General features: G+C 41.0%; 1 protein-coding gene across 1 annotated transcript in view; it reads right to left on the minus strand.

Annotated features, from left to right (window-relative positions):
- LOC107124621 (semaphorin-6A-like) overlaps positions 1-16202 on the minus strand; it is a 232193-nt gene that overhangs the window by 86593 nt on the left and 129398 nt on the right. Inside the window, 4 exon segments of the mRNA XM_015428117.1 lie at positions 3760-3861; positions 4671-4733; positions 7386-7446; positions 16142-16195. Of these exon segments, the coding sequence (XP_015283603.1) occupies positions 3760-3861; positions 4671-4733; positions 7386-7446; positions 16142-16195 (280 nt within the window).

A 16202-nucleotide genomic window follows, 5' to 3' on the forward strand; every position in this document is an offset into this window, starting at 1 on the left:
GCAGGAATGTAGTAAAAGCTACAGGGAAAAAACTGTAGCATCTACAGGAATAAGAATCATGAGCCTCAAGATTACTCAGCAGTGACTTCTCTTTTGTTTGGATTCAGATCCGCAAGTATATTCAATTTATTTCCACAGAGGTAAGCTAAAATACAGAGCATGAAAAACTAGTTGGGGATAATAAGCCATGAAAGCACCATTAGTCTGATCCAATCAACTTTCAGTCCCATGTGCTGGAGAGACCAAATTCAAGCAATGGATGATTCGTCATAATTTGTTTCCTGTCATGTATTCTGTCTCTCTAGGCCCTCTTTAGGGAATCAGTTGTGGCTTTACTAGTATGGAAAAGTATTTAAAAACAGTGGTAAAAGGAAAAAGAGTTTTACTTGAAGCAGAAATGTTCAGACTGCACTTTCTTTTCAAGACGGCATCAGTGCTACTTTCTATCACTGGCACAGTACATATCAAGTACCCTGACACCAGTTACACCAGATGTTCTATTGACCATCTGGAAACCCTTGAGATGTCATTGAGCAGGCCTTCTGACAGAAGAGCAACATATGACAAAATCAGCATAAGTCTATACTGTGAGGAATTAAACAGGTATTCAATGATTAACAAGAATATAGTTCTTTTAAATTCCAAGAACTCTGTATTTCCATCAAAGACATCTGCCCCCTAAATACAAATAATTTTATTTATTTATGAAATTTATATTCAGCCTTTCCCCTTTTGTAAAGCACTCAAGGTAGCCTAAAAAAAACTACAATGACAATAATAACGGCATTAAAATCTGCTCTTCAGCCATCCTGCTGTGGAAGTGGGTCGGAGAAGGGAGCTAACTCTGGTAGAATCACTGGGACCTAGGTGGTTTTTGAAGTTTCTTTTCAAAAAATCATTGTACATAAATGGTAGAATCTCAGAAATAAGGAAAGAAATGCTGAACATAGCTTTCACTGTTCGCAACATTGACTTTGGAATTACAAGTGTGTTACCTGTTACTAATATGATTCTATTTACAACTCCCTCCTTCTCTATTCCCCCCCCCTTTTAGCAAAGTTCTTGGCAAAATAGTCCAGCTAGTACTTCACCTAAGCCTATGAATCTTGGAAGCAAAATCCATTGTGCAAGATAAAACCATATATGTAAACCTGCTAGTGATAGCCCATGATAACTGTTTCAGAGGGTAGCTTTGTTGGTCTGCAGTAAAACAGTTACATTTGAGTCCAGTCACACCTCAGAGACCAACAATATTTTCAGGGTATCAGATTCCTTTATCAGATATTTGATGAAGAGAGCTTTGACTCTCAAAAGCTTATACCCTGAAAATATTGTTAGTCTCTAAGGTGTTACTTAGGGTTGCCAATCACTAGGGCTGTGATTAGACGTGCAGTTTGATCCATTGCTGTTGCTGGTCCCTAATGGATTTAAAATGCACAATCAGACAGCAATATCTGTCTGTCATGCCCCAGTCGTCTGTGTCCCATCCCCCCCTTACTGCGTGTTTATTTGATACCTGCGGTCCTTTTTGGCTGAGTTGGTTTCAAACCAGATTTCCCGTTGTCTGATCGCTTTGTTGCACACCCAAGCCGTCAGGCATGTCTGACTGGTCTCTTGTTTTTCAGCCATCATTTTTATCACTAGTTAGCAAAGTGTGCATAACTGCATATTCACACCTCTTCCCCTCCCCCCCGGCTGCTCTAAACTTTGTTTTCTTCATAAAAACTTTAAAAGAAAGATGATCTTGTACTTCAGCTTTTTCCTGTGCTTTGGGGAAGGGGTAAATTGAAAAGTTTAGAGAGGGAGACTACATATCCCAGCAGGCTTATCAGCACTTGTGCACATGCCCAGAGGACAAATTTTTTAAAAAATGGCTGACAGCCCCATGAACTACATATCTTAGGTGGCATATCAGTGCTTGTGGGCATGCTCAAGGGAGAAACTATTTTTAAAAATGGCCAATGGCAACACTCACTGGCTGCCGGGTCTGATATGCGTCTGATCAATCAAGAACAGGGTAAAAGTGCTCTGAAGAGTGCTAAAAGGGGTGAGTCTGATCAGTATTCTCTGTTACAATATACCCTAGAACAATTAGAGGCGGGACAACAACAGATTAAAATGCACATCTGACTGCAGCCAAGGAGAGCTCCCAGGTTGGCGATCTTCCAGAATTACAACTGATCTCTAGGCGACAAAGATCCGTTCACCTGGAGAAAACAGCTGCTTCGGAAGGTGGACTCTATGGCATTATAGCCCACTGAAGTCCCCCCCTTCCCCAAACCCTGTCCTCCTCAGGCTCCACCCCCAAAATCTCCAACTATTTCAAAACCCAGAGCTGGCAACCCTAGTGCTACTGGATTCAAATCTAACCATGCATGAAAACTGGAGTTTTTCTCAAAGTTTCTTTTCTTCATCTCCTGCATCCACTGTGCACGTACCTCTGAACTGTAGCCACAATTCAGGATTTTATGGAGCAGAATTTAGATACTGTGAGTGTACAGACTTAGCTGAAAGCCTTCACAGATGATGAGTGAACATGGCTGATGATGACAAGATATTTGACATGTGACTATAAATCCTAATGTGGCAGTTGCTTTTCTCTCTCATTTGTAACATTCTTTATAGAAGTCACAATCCTGGATTGGTTCCTGGGTTTTTTTTGCTCTTGCTTTCAATGACAGTAGAAGCGAGTGTTGCAACAGCAGTTAATTAAATCTTCCCTGCTCCCAAGAGATGGCCTACTGAGGTTCCTTGGGAATCAGAGAGATTATAAACAGAGTATACTCTTCAGTCTGTCTCAGTGTCTAAGAGCTTGACCTAACTCCTGTTGATATAACTAGAGATCCTTGCAATGATTACAGGTGGGTTTAGTTCAGGATTTGAACAGCCAAGGCTGAAGAAGTGAGCAAAGGCCAAATGGATGAGGTTTTATTCATGTTCAGAATAATGACAATGTCACTGGAGCGGGGGGTGGGGGTGGGGTTAACTGCTGGTGCCAACACCTGCTTCAGTCAGAGGAGATTTAGGCAGACGAAGAGTTGCAGTGGATCTTTGCCGACCGCTTCAGTTTTCAGTAAGCCAGTCTTCTGTTGCCCTGAACTCATTACTTGTTACATTTGTGGCTGCTGAGCTGGGTGCAACACCACAGCCAGACTCTTCCTTCCACAGGTTTGAGCTAGTTGAAAATCTTTTGCTTCAGGCATCTACTTTCAGATCTGTCAGACTGAACATTTTAATTAGAAACAAACGGGAATAACTTGACCGTATCAAGCGGTATGATATACTACATACTACTAAGTATGAAGGGATTTACACAGCAACAAATGCATATTTGGAAGGGTTATGAAATTGCTTCAGGCCCACCTTCTTTACAGATCATGGCTAAATGTGTCTGTTGCAATCCAAAAATCTGTGGGAGTCTGATGCATGCATGGAGTTCTATATAAGCAGAAACTTCCATTAGAGTGCCATTCACTTTAGTGTCAGGGAACGTGTACAATGGAACTATGCACACCTAACATCCCTCAGCATTTCAGTGAACAAAGACTTCAAACTTGAACAGATATACTAGTTAGTCTTACATGGCAGCCTTGTCTTGCTTTTCCTCACTGTAGTTAATGTAAGAAAAGGTGTGAGCGGATATCTGATCATTCAAACACAGTTCAATTGAAACTAGTGCTTTTTGGATTTCAGTACATCATGGCAATTTATGGTAGTATTTCTCAGATGGCAAATGCTTTCATAAAATGCAATACATACCTTATATGTTCTGCAGGAGGGGCTGAAGGCATTTGTCCCACAAACAAATAATGTATCATCATTTTTTTTAAGGAGAACCTTAATAAAGTTATGACATTCATCCTGGAAAAAAAGAAACATTTTTTGAGCAAATGTGTTACAAGCATTCTTATTTACACTTATACAAGGTAATTTCATTGCCAAAATTACAACGAAACTTTCTACAGCCAAAAGATCTACTGTGGGTGTTAGTTCAGCAATCCTTTTGAAAAAGGCCACAAAATGCCTTCCATCAACATTAAAACAAACTGGCTACTAGAAACATGGATGCTGTACCTACGTTAGTCTTCACTGTTGATTAGATGAATTTTTTTGAATGGTGCTCCCTTTCCCCCAGGAATGGGGCACTCCACTTTCTTACCCTAGCACAAAATGCTAGTAAATACCAGCTTAGTGAAAAGAGCTCTGGTGGAGTAAAATGGATGTTACAGAAAAAAGGATTTTAAAAAATCCTCTAGGTTTGTCCAGAGTTAATAATATTTTACATTACAATGTTTGTCCAAGAGCACTCTTGTGACTAGAAAAAGAAGCCCACACAGACACACAACATTATGTCAGCTCCCAATGGAAAACAGGCAGTAGTGTTTAGCTCTTCAAAATAGCATCGAACAGCGTCAGTATACCTTGCAGTCCCCAATCCCCAGTGCTCCTGCGAATTTCATGATGTTGCTGTGTCTGCTGTCATAATGTTTCATCACATTAGAAGCGAACTTTTTTTTGCAAATTAAAGCCTTCAATAAGCTGATGGAAAAAGCAATTACGAGCTAAGAAGTGAACGGCGTGATCCATTCCGCATCACAGAGAGTGGTCTGAGATAACAGTCAAGAAACTAAACAAGAGTGGCAGCTGCAAGAGAAATGAAAATTGCCCACCTTATGTTTCCCCTTCATTCTGCATGTGTCTACATCAGGCTGTCTGGATTTCCATGTCAATTTCTGCCAGGATCAAGAAAGAAATCAATTAGAGCCCAGAGGTTGTTGTGTTTGATTTCAAAAGTAAGAGTCCCCTAGGGAAAACTAGCTGCTGAATATATACTTATTGAAAGCTTTCTGCAAAAGTGCCATGATTAATTTACTGCAATAGTGGAAGACCATGGATGCAGAACACTCAGCTTAAGTTCTGACTGCTATCTATTAATGCAGAAAAATACTACAAAGCAAATGTACCAAGAGGCAAATCTTTGAAAACAGATACAATTTATTTTATTTATTTCTTTGATTTGATTTATATGCCAGTCTCCCCCCCTTAATGGGCTCAGGGCGGGTTCCAACAATATAAATAATACAATTAAAACCACATTAAAACACAAAATAAATAACATAACTCGTATGTGCAATACAACTCAAATAAAACCCAGATATCTCAGTGGTTGATAGTATTAAGATTTAAAGCTTTTTAGAGACCTTTAAAATTTAAGATCTCAAGACCCAGGCTACAAATGGGGGCCGACCCAAGGAAGGGGAAGCCCGCTGCCTCAACCAAAAGCCCAGTGGAAGAGCTCTGTTTTGCAGGCCCTGCGGAACTGCAACAAATCCCGCAGGGCCCTGATCTCACACGGGAGCTCATTCCACCAGGCAGGGGCCAGGGCCGAGAAAGCCCTGGCCTTGGTTGAGGCAAGTCAGACATCCCTAGGACCGGGGACCACCAAAAGTTGGTTGATGGACCTCAGTGTTCTATGGGGCTCATATGGGGGAGAGGTGGTCTCAAAAGTATTATGGCCCCTGGCTGTATAGGGCTTTAAAGGTAAGTACCAGCACCTTCTTATTGCCCGTTTAGTTAAACTAGTAATGCTATGAAGCCTATTGTTTTTTTAACCAAAGAGGCACCTGGCATATTACCTGAATTAATTTGTAGAACAAGCGGCATCAGTCAGCTGCCCAGCTGACAGCACTCGCAGAGAGTGAGAGTCCCCCTCCTATCTATCAGAGTCCCATCAGCTTGATTTGTGAAAACAGTTCTGTTTGAAATCTTTGGCTGAAAATAAGTTCCAGATTGGCTTACTTGTTCTATAAACTGGATTTAGCTAATAAGCAGCCCAGTTTTGAATTACTCAGACTTAAGTGGGAGGAAACATTGAAAACTGGAGCCATTACCGTCTGAGTAGCTGGGTGTAATAGCAATGAGCAAGTAAAGTAAAACCCCATTAAGCAAATTATCATGGAATTAATACACTTTGGACACTATTAAGATTTTGGACAATATTTTTGCTCAACCAACTGACCCACTTCTCAGTTATTAAGCATCTTTTGCAGTGGAAATATTTGTCACTGATGTAGCATTACTGCTGCTAAGGTCCATCAATATATCTTAAGTTTTGCTTAGCATCATTTGTGACTATGTTTTCATGAACAATAACTCAAAGAAGTGAGGTGTGCTTTCCTTTCAACTCTGGTATCTTTAAAATGTTTGTTGTTAGAACATCATATAATAGGTATTTCATGTAAAGACTTTTCTACGTAGGGAGGAGGAAAGGAAGGGGCTGTGACTTAGTGGTAGCACAATTGTTTGGCAGATTCAATTTCTGGCATCTCCAGCTAAAAGATCTCAAATAGCAAGCTTGGAACGGATGCCTGGTTTAATTTTATGGTAAAATTTCACATTTAAAATTACAGTGAAAAATCAGTATTTGGGAGTGGTTCTTCAAATACTTCTCTGAATATCTACTGGGCCTTCCTTACTGCAGCCCTCCCTATCTCTTAGCTTAAATGTGAGATCTCATTCACTTGCTTGGGCAATGGCGTTTTGCTTCTATATGGACAAGAAAAGAGAGGGAAACAGTGGAGGGTTTTTGTCTCACTTGCCCATCTGAATAAGTGGCTGTGTTTAACATTCCCAGTCAACACAATACAGCAATTATCATCTTCACCTTCCCATCAGGAACCCTGTGATTGCCAGGGATATTGTGTTCCCAGATATCAACCTGCTGAAACAGCCTAGGATATCAGACAGTTTGATGCTGGTGCTGTATATATGAGCTCTTGGAGCTTTCCTTAGGCTCTCTTGGATAACTGCCACAAGAGATGGTTCCACTGCTAAATCTGCCAATGGTCCCCCCTGCTACAGACTCAGCTTGGTGGACCTATGCACTGACTCAGTATAAGGCAGCTGAATATGTTTTTAAAAACAGCAAAGATGTTTCTATTTTCATTTTGCTTTTTGTTTATTATATCCTTATAGGCCAATTAGTGCAACCTCAAGAGGTTTAGTTATATTTGCTAGATTGTACTCAATAAAATGTTGGTAAGGGTTTGCCTATTTAAAGGATTATATTGTAGACAATTAATAGAATAACAGTCCAATGAAGCTGCAGAATACAAATGATTAATTATTTGATGGATTATTTGCCTATATTTCAAAGCAGATGGCTTTGGGAGAAGTCAAGTATCAGTGATAGTTAACAATTGGAAATCCACAGTAGACTGGCAGCTCTTCCAGCTTTCCCCAATGTGATTTATGTGTGCCATCCTCTTTGATCATTGCAATTTCAAGAGCCTGTTGGAAAGCTGTGTGGAACAAAATCTTTCCTCTATTTTATCCCATTTTCCTCCCTAATGTCACTGGTTTCCACATGACAGAAAGCTACTCACTTTGCTAAAATGAATTTCTTCTGTATGTGATGTGTCCATATCAACAGTATAAATATGGTCCCTGTAAACAAAAGAAAAATATTGAATACCAAGATAAACACAGCAGTTTATTTTTTGCAGAAAAAGTTATTTGTGATCAAATAAATCACCTGCTCACGGGGGGGGGGGGGGGTGGAAAGCAGGAAAAAAACAATACCAAAGAAAGCTTAGAGGTGTACCTTCTGTTTCCCTTGCTTTACAAAACAAAGACCAACAACTCTTAAAGTCATAATTTAACATGCACATTTTCCCCCATGATATATTTTGTAAATTAACAAAGGCCGAGGACAAGAATTTAATAGATCCACAATCCCATTGACCAAGAAAGTGGTTTTCCTGAAGTCTATTTAAAAATGCTCTGTATATACCCTGGGCAAGTGCAGAGTTCCTTATCTATCTAGTTTCAAGTGGGTAGCCATACTGGCCTGTGTAGAAGAAGATTTGAGTCCAGTGGCACTTTTAAAGACAAACAAGATCTCCATGGTATGGGTTTTCGAGAATCAAAGCTCCCTTTGTTAGATACTTTGTCAGGTATCTGATGAAGGGAACTCTGATTCTTGAAAGTCTATACCCTGGAAATGTTGTCTATACCCTGGACTCGAATCTTACTGCCCTATCTATCTAGATGACCTGTAAGATTGTACTCCTCAGGGTTATGGATGATGGCTGTGATCCAATGATTGCATAGCACATGTGAAGGTCCCACTGCACATGAGAAGCACTACTCATGCAGTGGCTTTCAAGCTGTCTTCTATAATCAGATGCTCTTTGTGCAGAATAGGGAATCGCTTTGCAATGTCAGAGTCTTTTCCCGGTGCGTGGAGGGCTTTGGACTATGTGCCATACCCCTACAGAAGTAGTGTACAAAGGTTTATATGTATCTTTTATAAGCTTGCTTAGATAATGTTTTGTCAGGATCTTCAGATGGTATTCAGTGTGCCATTGTTAGTTATCCAAGGTTACAGAAAGGTTAAGGCTTTATTCATTCTTTTAAAAAGACTATTTCCCCAATCTCACTGGAGATGTTTTGACTGACAATGTGAAAGGGAAAGGCTGACAGCAACCAAATTGTTTCCAGAAGTCATTCTTTTGCTACATCTATGGCCAAATTAAGCTTGAAAATTTCTTGGAAAAATGAATGTTTAACATGAGTTGCTTGAGTTCCCTTTCTTGTTCAGTGGAGAACTGGGTTGTTTTAAAGTTACCTGCCCTTTCCCTTTGGAAATACAAAACAGAACCCAGAAGCTCAGGTGCAGCAATATATTCTTCTTTGTGGAGCAGAATACAAAGGCGTTTTTGTTTTAAAGATCAGAATACAAAATACTTAATCAAACCTTGAAGAAACCTCATTGAATTAAGAGCAAAGAATAGGGCTGTGGTTTTTTTTAAAAAAACACACACATGCCATCTCTTTCATTCTTCTTGAAAATAGTATTTTCCCTTATAGTATAGCTGAAGTAAATGATCTAATGCTTTGAAAGGGTCTGCAGAATTCTGTTGAAAGTAGAATAAAGCCTGTTTCCATTTTAGAAGTCCCTGCTGTCAAGATTAGTGATGTTTTATCAGGCTTGGGGAAACAAGGTTAGCCTTTCTAACGAAAGCAGACCCAAAACATTTCTTGCTGCAAGATGAATAATAAGCAACACTCTTCCCCCACAGAGAACAGGAGCAGTGTTGCTAACAGAAACTAGCTTTCAAGATTCTACTGCCAGCCACCACAATGGAGGCAGTTTGCTTTGTAAGATGCCACAGTGAGGAAGCTCTGTGCATGTGTGTTTCTTTCATTTCTGTATGTCCATAGTCTATAGAAGAAATTGTCATTTACTGCCAAGACAGGTTTACAGCCTATTATTTGCTGGGACAGTTATTATTGGGGATACAGTGATCAGAGATCAAGATTAGAAGAGGATTACCCATTAATTTCATTTGAGCTTTATAGGGGACTCACAATGCAATCCTAAACAGAGTTATACCCTTCCTATGCCCACTGAAGTCAAGATTGCACTGGTAGTATTCTCCCTCCATGATATATTTTCACTATTGTTCTGCTGTTGAAAAGTAGACCAAAAAATTTGAATTGTAAATGAAGAAGTGATTATTATGCACTGGCAACGCCTCAAAAATGTTCCAGTTGCCCTCTTTTAGCACAGCTCTGAATATGTTAATTGCCAGTAAAAATGAAAGCACTAAGATTTCAAAATAAGGCTTGGGTTGCTAAGTTCCATTCTAACTGTGCCGTCTTATAATGACTTAGTGACTGGTTTGCCAATCAACCCAGAAGGACGGAGAGGCCAGTTCCTGGGTCTATCTGAATGAAATTTGATTTCCAGATAACTAGAAACCATTTCCACATGTGTTATTTAAACCACAGCTGCTCATACAATGGCAAATATCAGAAGGACTGTCAAGTACTAGTTATGCTTTCCTAAACTAATAACAGTAAGCTGCTGTGCTATTCTGTGTTCCCTGCTGCTGCTTAGCCCCCACTACCTCCTGCTTGGAGGATCTGTACAGCTCTTGCTAATTAATTTATTCTTACACAAATAGACAATCCTAGCACTTTTATTTTCCCCACCTCCAGCCAGCAGAACCACAGATTGTTGCCATGGCATAATCATGTAGAGGAAGGAAATTTAAATAATGCTGGCTCCATTTTGACCTGCTGGCCACCCACTGCAGCCCTTAGTTATGCACAACTGCATGGTATTCAGGTGGGGGCGCAGTACTATGGGAGAGGAAGATATAATGCACATCTGCAAAGTCGTGTGTGTTTGTGAAGCTGCCAGGAGGAAAGCAGCTGAGAGAACACTACACTTTTTGGAAACTATAAATGGAAAAGTTATTTAACTGCTCCAACTTTGCTTGTCCTTCTCATCTGTCCCTAACCAGGGGGTTGCCTAATGGTGTCAGGCTGGTTACATTCCCCTGATTTGGTGGTTTAAGGAATACTAAGTATACAGAGCTTAGTGAACCCAGTGAACTCTAACCAGCCAGGGCCATTTGCAGTTTACAATTTAATGACATGAAGTACTCTAAGGAATAACTGCCTCCTTTAAAGATTTCAGGTGGGAACTATTACATGTTACCAGCTCAGAGAAAGACACTTCACTGAGGTTTCTTCAAACTTGTTACCTTGAGCCTTTCCACACTTTACTCCTATTGCTGTATTTGTGCTAGGCACAATGAAGTCTTGGCTTTTCAGTGAAGCACAATATCTCATCCCAAAATAATGGGCTCACACTGTAGCCCTGCTGTGGTGGAATAGCTGCACTCCTACTTTTGAAGTACAGGCAATTAATATTCCAGTGATGGAGACAGAAATGCACAATTTACAGTGAAATAAAACAAACATTGCTTTCCATTGCAGGATGGCTGGATGAGGGTATGAGGAGAAATGGAGAGGAAATGGTGCTGGATGTGGTTGAGGAGATGTGGAAATCTTCGCTTCTGTCCATGATATGACCAAACCTGTTTTGGATAAGATCTTTCATGAAGGTTTGGAGAATTTCACAGAAGAGACAGGGAAAACCCAGAAGCTGGACAATTGCATGATAATGGTTGTGATCACACAGGCAATTTGGTCCGGCATAGCCACCCCACCCCACCCCGGATCAAAGCGGCATGATCAGACACACACATCTGGCACTCGGCAGCCATCCATCCCTACCTCGCTGCAAAATGAATCCCATACACCTTAAACAGCCACCGGGAAAAGGTGGTGGTTTTCTAGGTGAGGCGCTTCCGTGGCGGCTTTTCTGACGTCTGAACGTGCAGGCGCGCCATGGAAGCGCAGGAGCTGTGTGATCGCTCCTCCTATTTTCAGTGTGGCAGTATGCATTTTCAGCAACCCAACCAATCAGTGGGGTGCATCAGCCATGGCTCCGTGCTGGTGGTGTAGTAGCGATGTGAACTGGCCCTCATGGGTCAGCTACCCAATGCAGCCGGCGTTGTTGGACTGGTGTGAATGCTGTGAAGTGCACCTAACTCCAGCGGCTTTTTTCTCCACGGGATACTGCCGTGGCAACCTGCCTGTCTGGACACAACTAATGTCATGTTAAAACCCTAAATCCCCCCTAGCTTTAGTGCAACAAGGTACAAAACTACCAAATGGAAGTAAACCAAGGTCACTATTTGAAAAGTAAAAGGTACAGGAAATAGTGAAGCCTCACTGGAGGAGACTGCTGCAAAAGGCTAGATCAGTAGTTTCCAGTTTTCCTGTTTTCAAGGAACACTTTTCACATAAATTGTCCACTCAGAAACTTCTGCACGTTGCAGAGACTCTGGGATATGTTTTAGGATGCAGAGCAATAACTGGACCTGGTATGTCACATAGCCAAAACTATGAATGGTGATGTGTGTGGGGAAACCATATGTTCAAGGAGTGTGTATGTGAACGAGATCTATTTTTAATTAAAAAAGTGGACTGCACATGTGAGGGTACTGATCCCTCTCTTTCTCCATCCTTACATAACTGGGCTACATCACCTGAAACATTTATCTTGCACTTAGAGTTGCCAGCCTCCAGGCTGAAGGGGGACTGGAGATCTCTTGGAATTATAACTGATCTCTAGAGTACAGAAATCATTTCCACTGAATATAATAGCTGAGTTGATGAGTGGACTCCATGGAATTATACACAACTGAGGTCCCTCCCCTCCCCAAACACTGTCTTCCTCAGGATCCACGCCCAAATCACCAGGAATTTCTCAACCCCGAGCTGGCACCCTATTCACACTCCAGTTTTGATATTGGAATCAAACAGGAGAAAACCACTTTGAAAAACAGAGTGTAGCACGGTTAAAAAAGGAAAGGGCAAGTTTCTTTTCTCTCACCCCCGATCAATTTCTTATTCAGATAATACCTGCCACCTCCCATTTTACATGTGAATATGGAGTCTCTCCACCATGTCTAGAGTGATTCTGAGTGTTATAGGGTTGCCAGGTCCCCCAAGGGGGTGGAGGTTTGCCGGCTTGATGGGCCCCTTACCTGCCGGCCCGGATCAGGCCACTTGGGGGAGCCCCACCCCCAAAGTGCCAGGATTGCAGAGATGTTAAGGGGGGGGTGCTCTATCATTTGAGGGAAAACTCTATGGTTTTCCCTTGAATGATAGTGGTCCCACCCCCTATGTGCCCGACACGATGACGTCACTTCTGGGTGACATCATCGTGGTGAGTACGGTTTGCGTGCGCACCAAAGAAATCCCAGGGAGGGCCAGGACTCCTCCGTTGCAGCAACAGGTAGGACCTGGCAACCCTAGAGCATTACCTATAACATACTCAACACTATTTTGAATCTGCACATTGAAGGGCAGGTGGTGGATGGAGTTCTCCTGGGATTACAACTGATCTCCAGGTGACAGATATCAGTTCACCTGGAGTAAATGGCCACTTTGAAAATGAACTCTGTGACATTATGCCCCACTGAAGTATCTCCCCCTCCCCAAACTGTACCCTCCACAGGCTCCATGCCCCAAATCTCCAGGTATTTCCCAACCCAGAACTGGCAGCCCTAAAGATCAGTAGTAGCCAGCAAGCCCTCTAATGGTTATACTTGTATTTCCTGATTGGAAAACCGTGTTGCTTTTCACCAGTGTCACAGACACTATCCAATAGAAGCTTGTTACATTCACACATGTACAATTTGCACAGTATTCACGTGTGCTTAGGACTGACATGTCTGCCAACCCTATGCGTGCTATTGGAAGCTGAGGACATTGAGGCTAGAACTCATTGCAGTACAAAGAGAGCTGCTCCACAGAAAGGCAACTTTCTTGACTTCTGATGGAGTCTTTTAATGACCCCAAAATCATGCCTCTGTGGGTCAGTGGACCCATTGGGTTCAAAGTACCTAGTGTGAACAAAAAGGGAGGTTAAGGTTCAGGCTTGCATTTTCATGAAGACAGAATATCATGGTTTGAGACCTGGAGAAATCCCTGAGGACAACAGATGGATAACATCCATAGAGGTATACTTATTACACTATGAATATACCAGTATATTCCCCTTTTGTTTCCACATGATACTTCAGTCAAGGGAGCATTACATTCGGGGGCATTTTCAAACAGTTAAAGTGGAAGATCAGAAGCGGTCCTCAGTTGCTTTTTGTGCAGTGGGTAACCAGGCTGTTACCTGACACACAAAATATGCAGGTTGGCTCTAAGCACAATCCACCTCACAATGGAAACAAAGCCAAAATCTTACTTGATTACAATGGATGGATTCTAGCTCTGGAATCTCTAATGTTTACTGGGCTTTTTCAAAAACCAAATATAATTTTATAACTGTCCCTGGAAACTCTTCCAGTTATATCACTCCTTCCCTTCCTTCCTGAGGCAAGAAGGGACATTAAATAATTGTGATTTTAAAAATCCCAGATGCTTTTCTCTGAAATCCAAGAAAATTCTAGAGAATTAATTCCCAAGTAGTGACTGGATTTTCTGAGATGCCTCAACAACTGTTAGTCATTTGTTTTTTTATTGTTTTCAGATAATTGGGTACAAATGTATACTTAACATCACTATATTTAGATATGTAAAAAAAACCCCAACAACACAGAAAAGAACATCTGATATCATAGCTCAGGGATTTACACCAAGAATGGTTTCAATGAATGCTTTAACAAGCCTGTTTGATAAACACCTTGGACTAGATTCATAGTTGCCACTGTGTCTGGGTTTATACTGCCACCACCAAAGGAAAAGTGGTGTTATTGGTATGTTTTTATTCACACTAATCATGAGAAGATCACTCACTTTTTAGAGTTTAAAACCAACCTTTGCATTTTCCCTTGTCTCACAGGATCTTAGCCCAACAAGGAGTTTTTACTGTCATTTTGTACAATTTCAATGCCAGGGAAACAGTAACATTTTGTACTTGCATTTAGTATTAATTTTTCATCATACATGAAAACATATACAATTCTTTCAAATGGATGACCAATATTTTCATTTTCAAACAATTGTCATGTGGTAAGTTTCAATCAATGTTCATATCCCTGAAGTCTTGTCATTTGAGACATTCTTGGAGCAATCCACAGTTTACCCTTTCTAATACTGATGAATTTTATATCAGACAAATTAGTTATTATATCAAATCATAGAATCATAGAGTTGAAAGGAGCCATACAGACCATCTAGTCCAACCCCCTGATCTTTTTAAGCAATGTTTTTATGAACAAGAATATTGTCTACCATTTTGACTTTCCTTAGAAGGTACTTGCATGGCCTGGACATAAAGTCCCAAGTGGGGACAGCAAAGGTAGAAAGTTTGTTGGAGAATTAGTCTCCATAATACCAATTAAATCCAAACCTTCCAAATACTTGAATTGAGGCATACACAAGCTTTCCCCCCCTCAGTATCACTTTGCTTTACTATAAAATATGCATAGTACTGAAACAATATTAAAGTTTAATTCCTTTTCAAATATGTACTCATGCAATGTGGATTATTCTTGTTTATTCTCCAAAACAGTTAGTTGTGTACTTAAAATCAAAAACCCTTTCTCAAAAAACAAAAACAAAATAAAACAAAACACTCCCTAGTATTAAGCTTTAGCTGGACAAATAATACAACTTGTGGCATGCAAATGCATTCTAAATGGGACACCAAACCCTTGGGAAAGGGAGCTGAAAACAGCCCCAAACTAAATAAGCCCAAACCCACAATCCAATCACAACATTTTGAGGGAACCTTCCTTTTCCTAGTGATTTCACAGTGATTTCCCTCAGAGATTTTGGGCAGTACAGTAACAGTTCCGTGCAGATTAGTTTAAGAGAAAGAATTCCAAACTACCCTTTCACTCTTTTTCTCCCTCCCCTCCAAAAAGCTGTCCTTTGACCTAAATTTAAAATACCCATTAGAAAAAAACCTGCAGAAACGTGATATCCTGTTTTTAATGAAGCAGGATCTAGGGGTTAACCAAAAAAAAAAAATTGCCTCTATTTCAATGAAGCCATTCTCAATATATATGCCTCTTCAGGGCTCTAGTTTTTAATACTTAAACGTCTGTTGAATGTTACATTACTCCTTTTCATACCAGGAATATCTGCCCCATCCCTAACAAATAAGGATGTCCTGGAGCTTAGTCCCCCTAGCCGAGTCCCCCTCTGATTATGGCTGGAAAGGGAAGAAGGAGGGGAAAAGAGCTGTGGAGAGCATCAGCAGCCAAGCTAAGAGGGAAAAAAAGTTTTTTAAAACACCAATTCTTCCTTCCTTAGTCTGGCTTGCTGCTGCTCCCAATAGCTTTCTTCTCCCCTTCCTCTCCTCCCTGACTATAACCACAGGGACTTGGGTGGGAAGCTGTGTTCATCTCAAGCAGCAGAACAAAGCTTGAATCCAGTGGCACCTTTAAGACCAACAAAGTTTAATTCAAGGTATAAGAAATGTGATTGCACATGAAAGCTTATACCGTGATTAAACTTTATTGGTCTTAAAGGTGCCACTGGGCTAAAACTTTGTTCCACAGGGACTCAGCTAGCTTTAAAAACGTCCACCCCAGCATCATTATTAGGGACAGGGCAGTGCTTTCTGATGCAAGCTGAGTCTGTCTGTTAGGGCCAGGGAGAGAGGAGGGGGAGTGAACACGAGGTGTTAAGGACTATAAGAGCTGAAGGATTTGCATTTGTCAAAATGACTAGGTGAAAATATGATATTCTAGGTACCATGATGATTTGGCATCTGGGATTTTTTGAGCTCTGGAGTAAGGAAGAGGGTACTGACCTAGCAGCAATGTAGAGTGTTCTGTCCATGATCATGACCAGCTGGATGTCCAGTCTGTGCC

Source organism: Gekko japonicus, unplaced genomic scaffold, assembly GCF_001447785.1.
Source record: "Gekko japonicus isolate JY-2015 unplaced genomic scaffold, Gekko_japonicus_V1.1 scaffold485, whole genome shotgun sequence".
NCBI lineage: Eukaryota > Metazoa > Chordata > Lepidosauria > Squamata > Gekkonidae > Gekko > Gekko japonicus.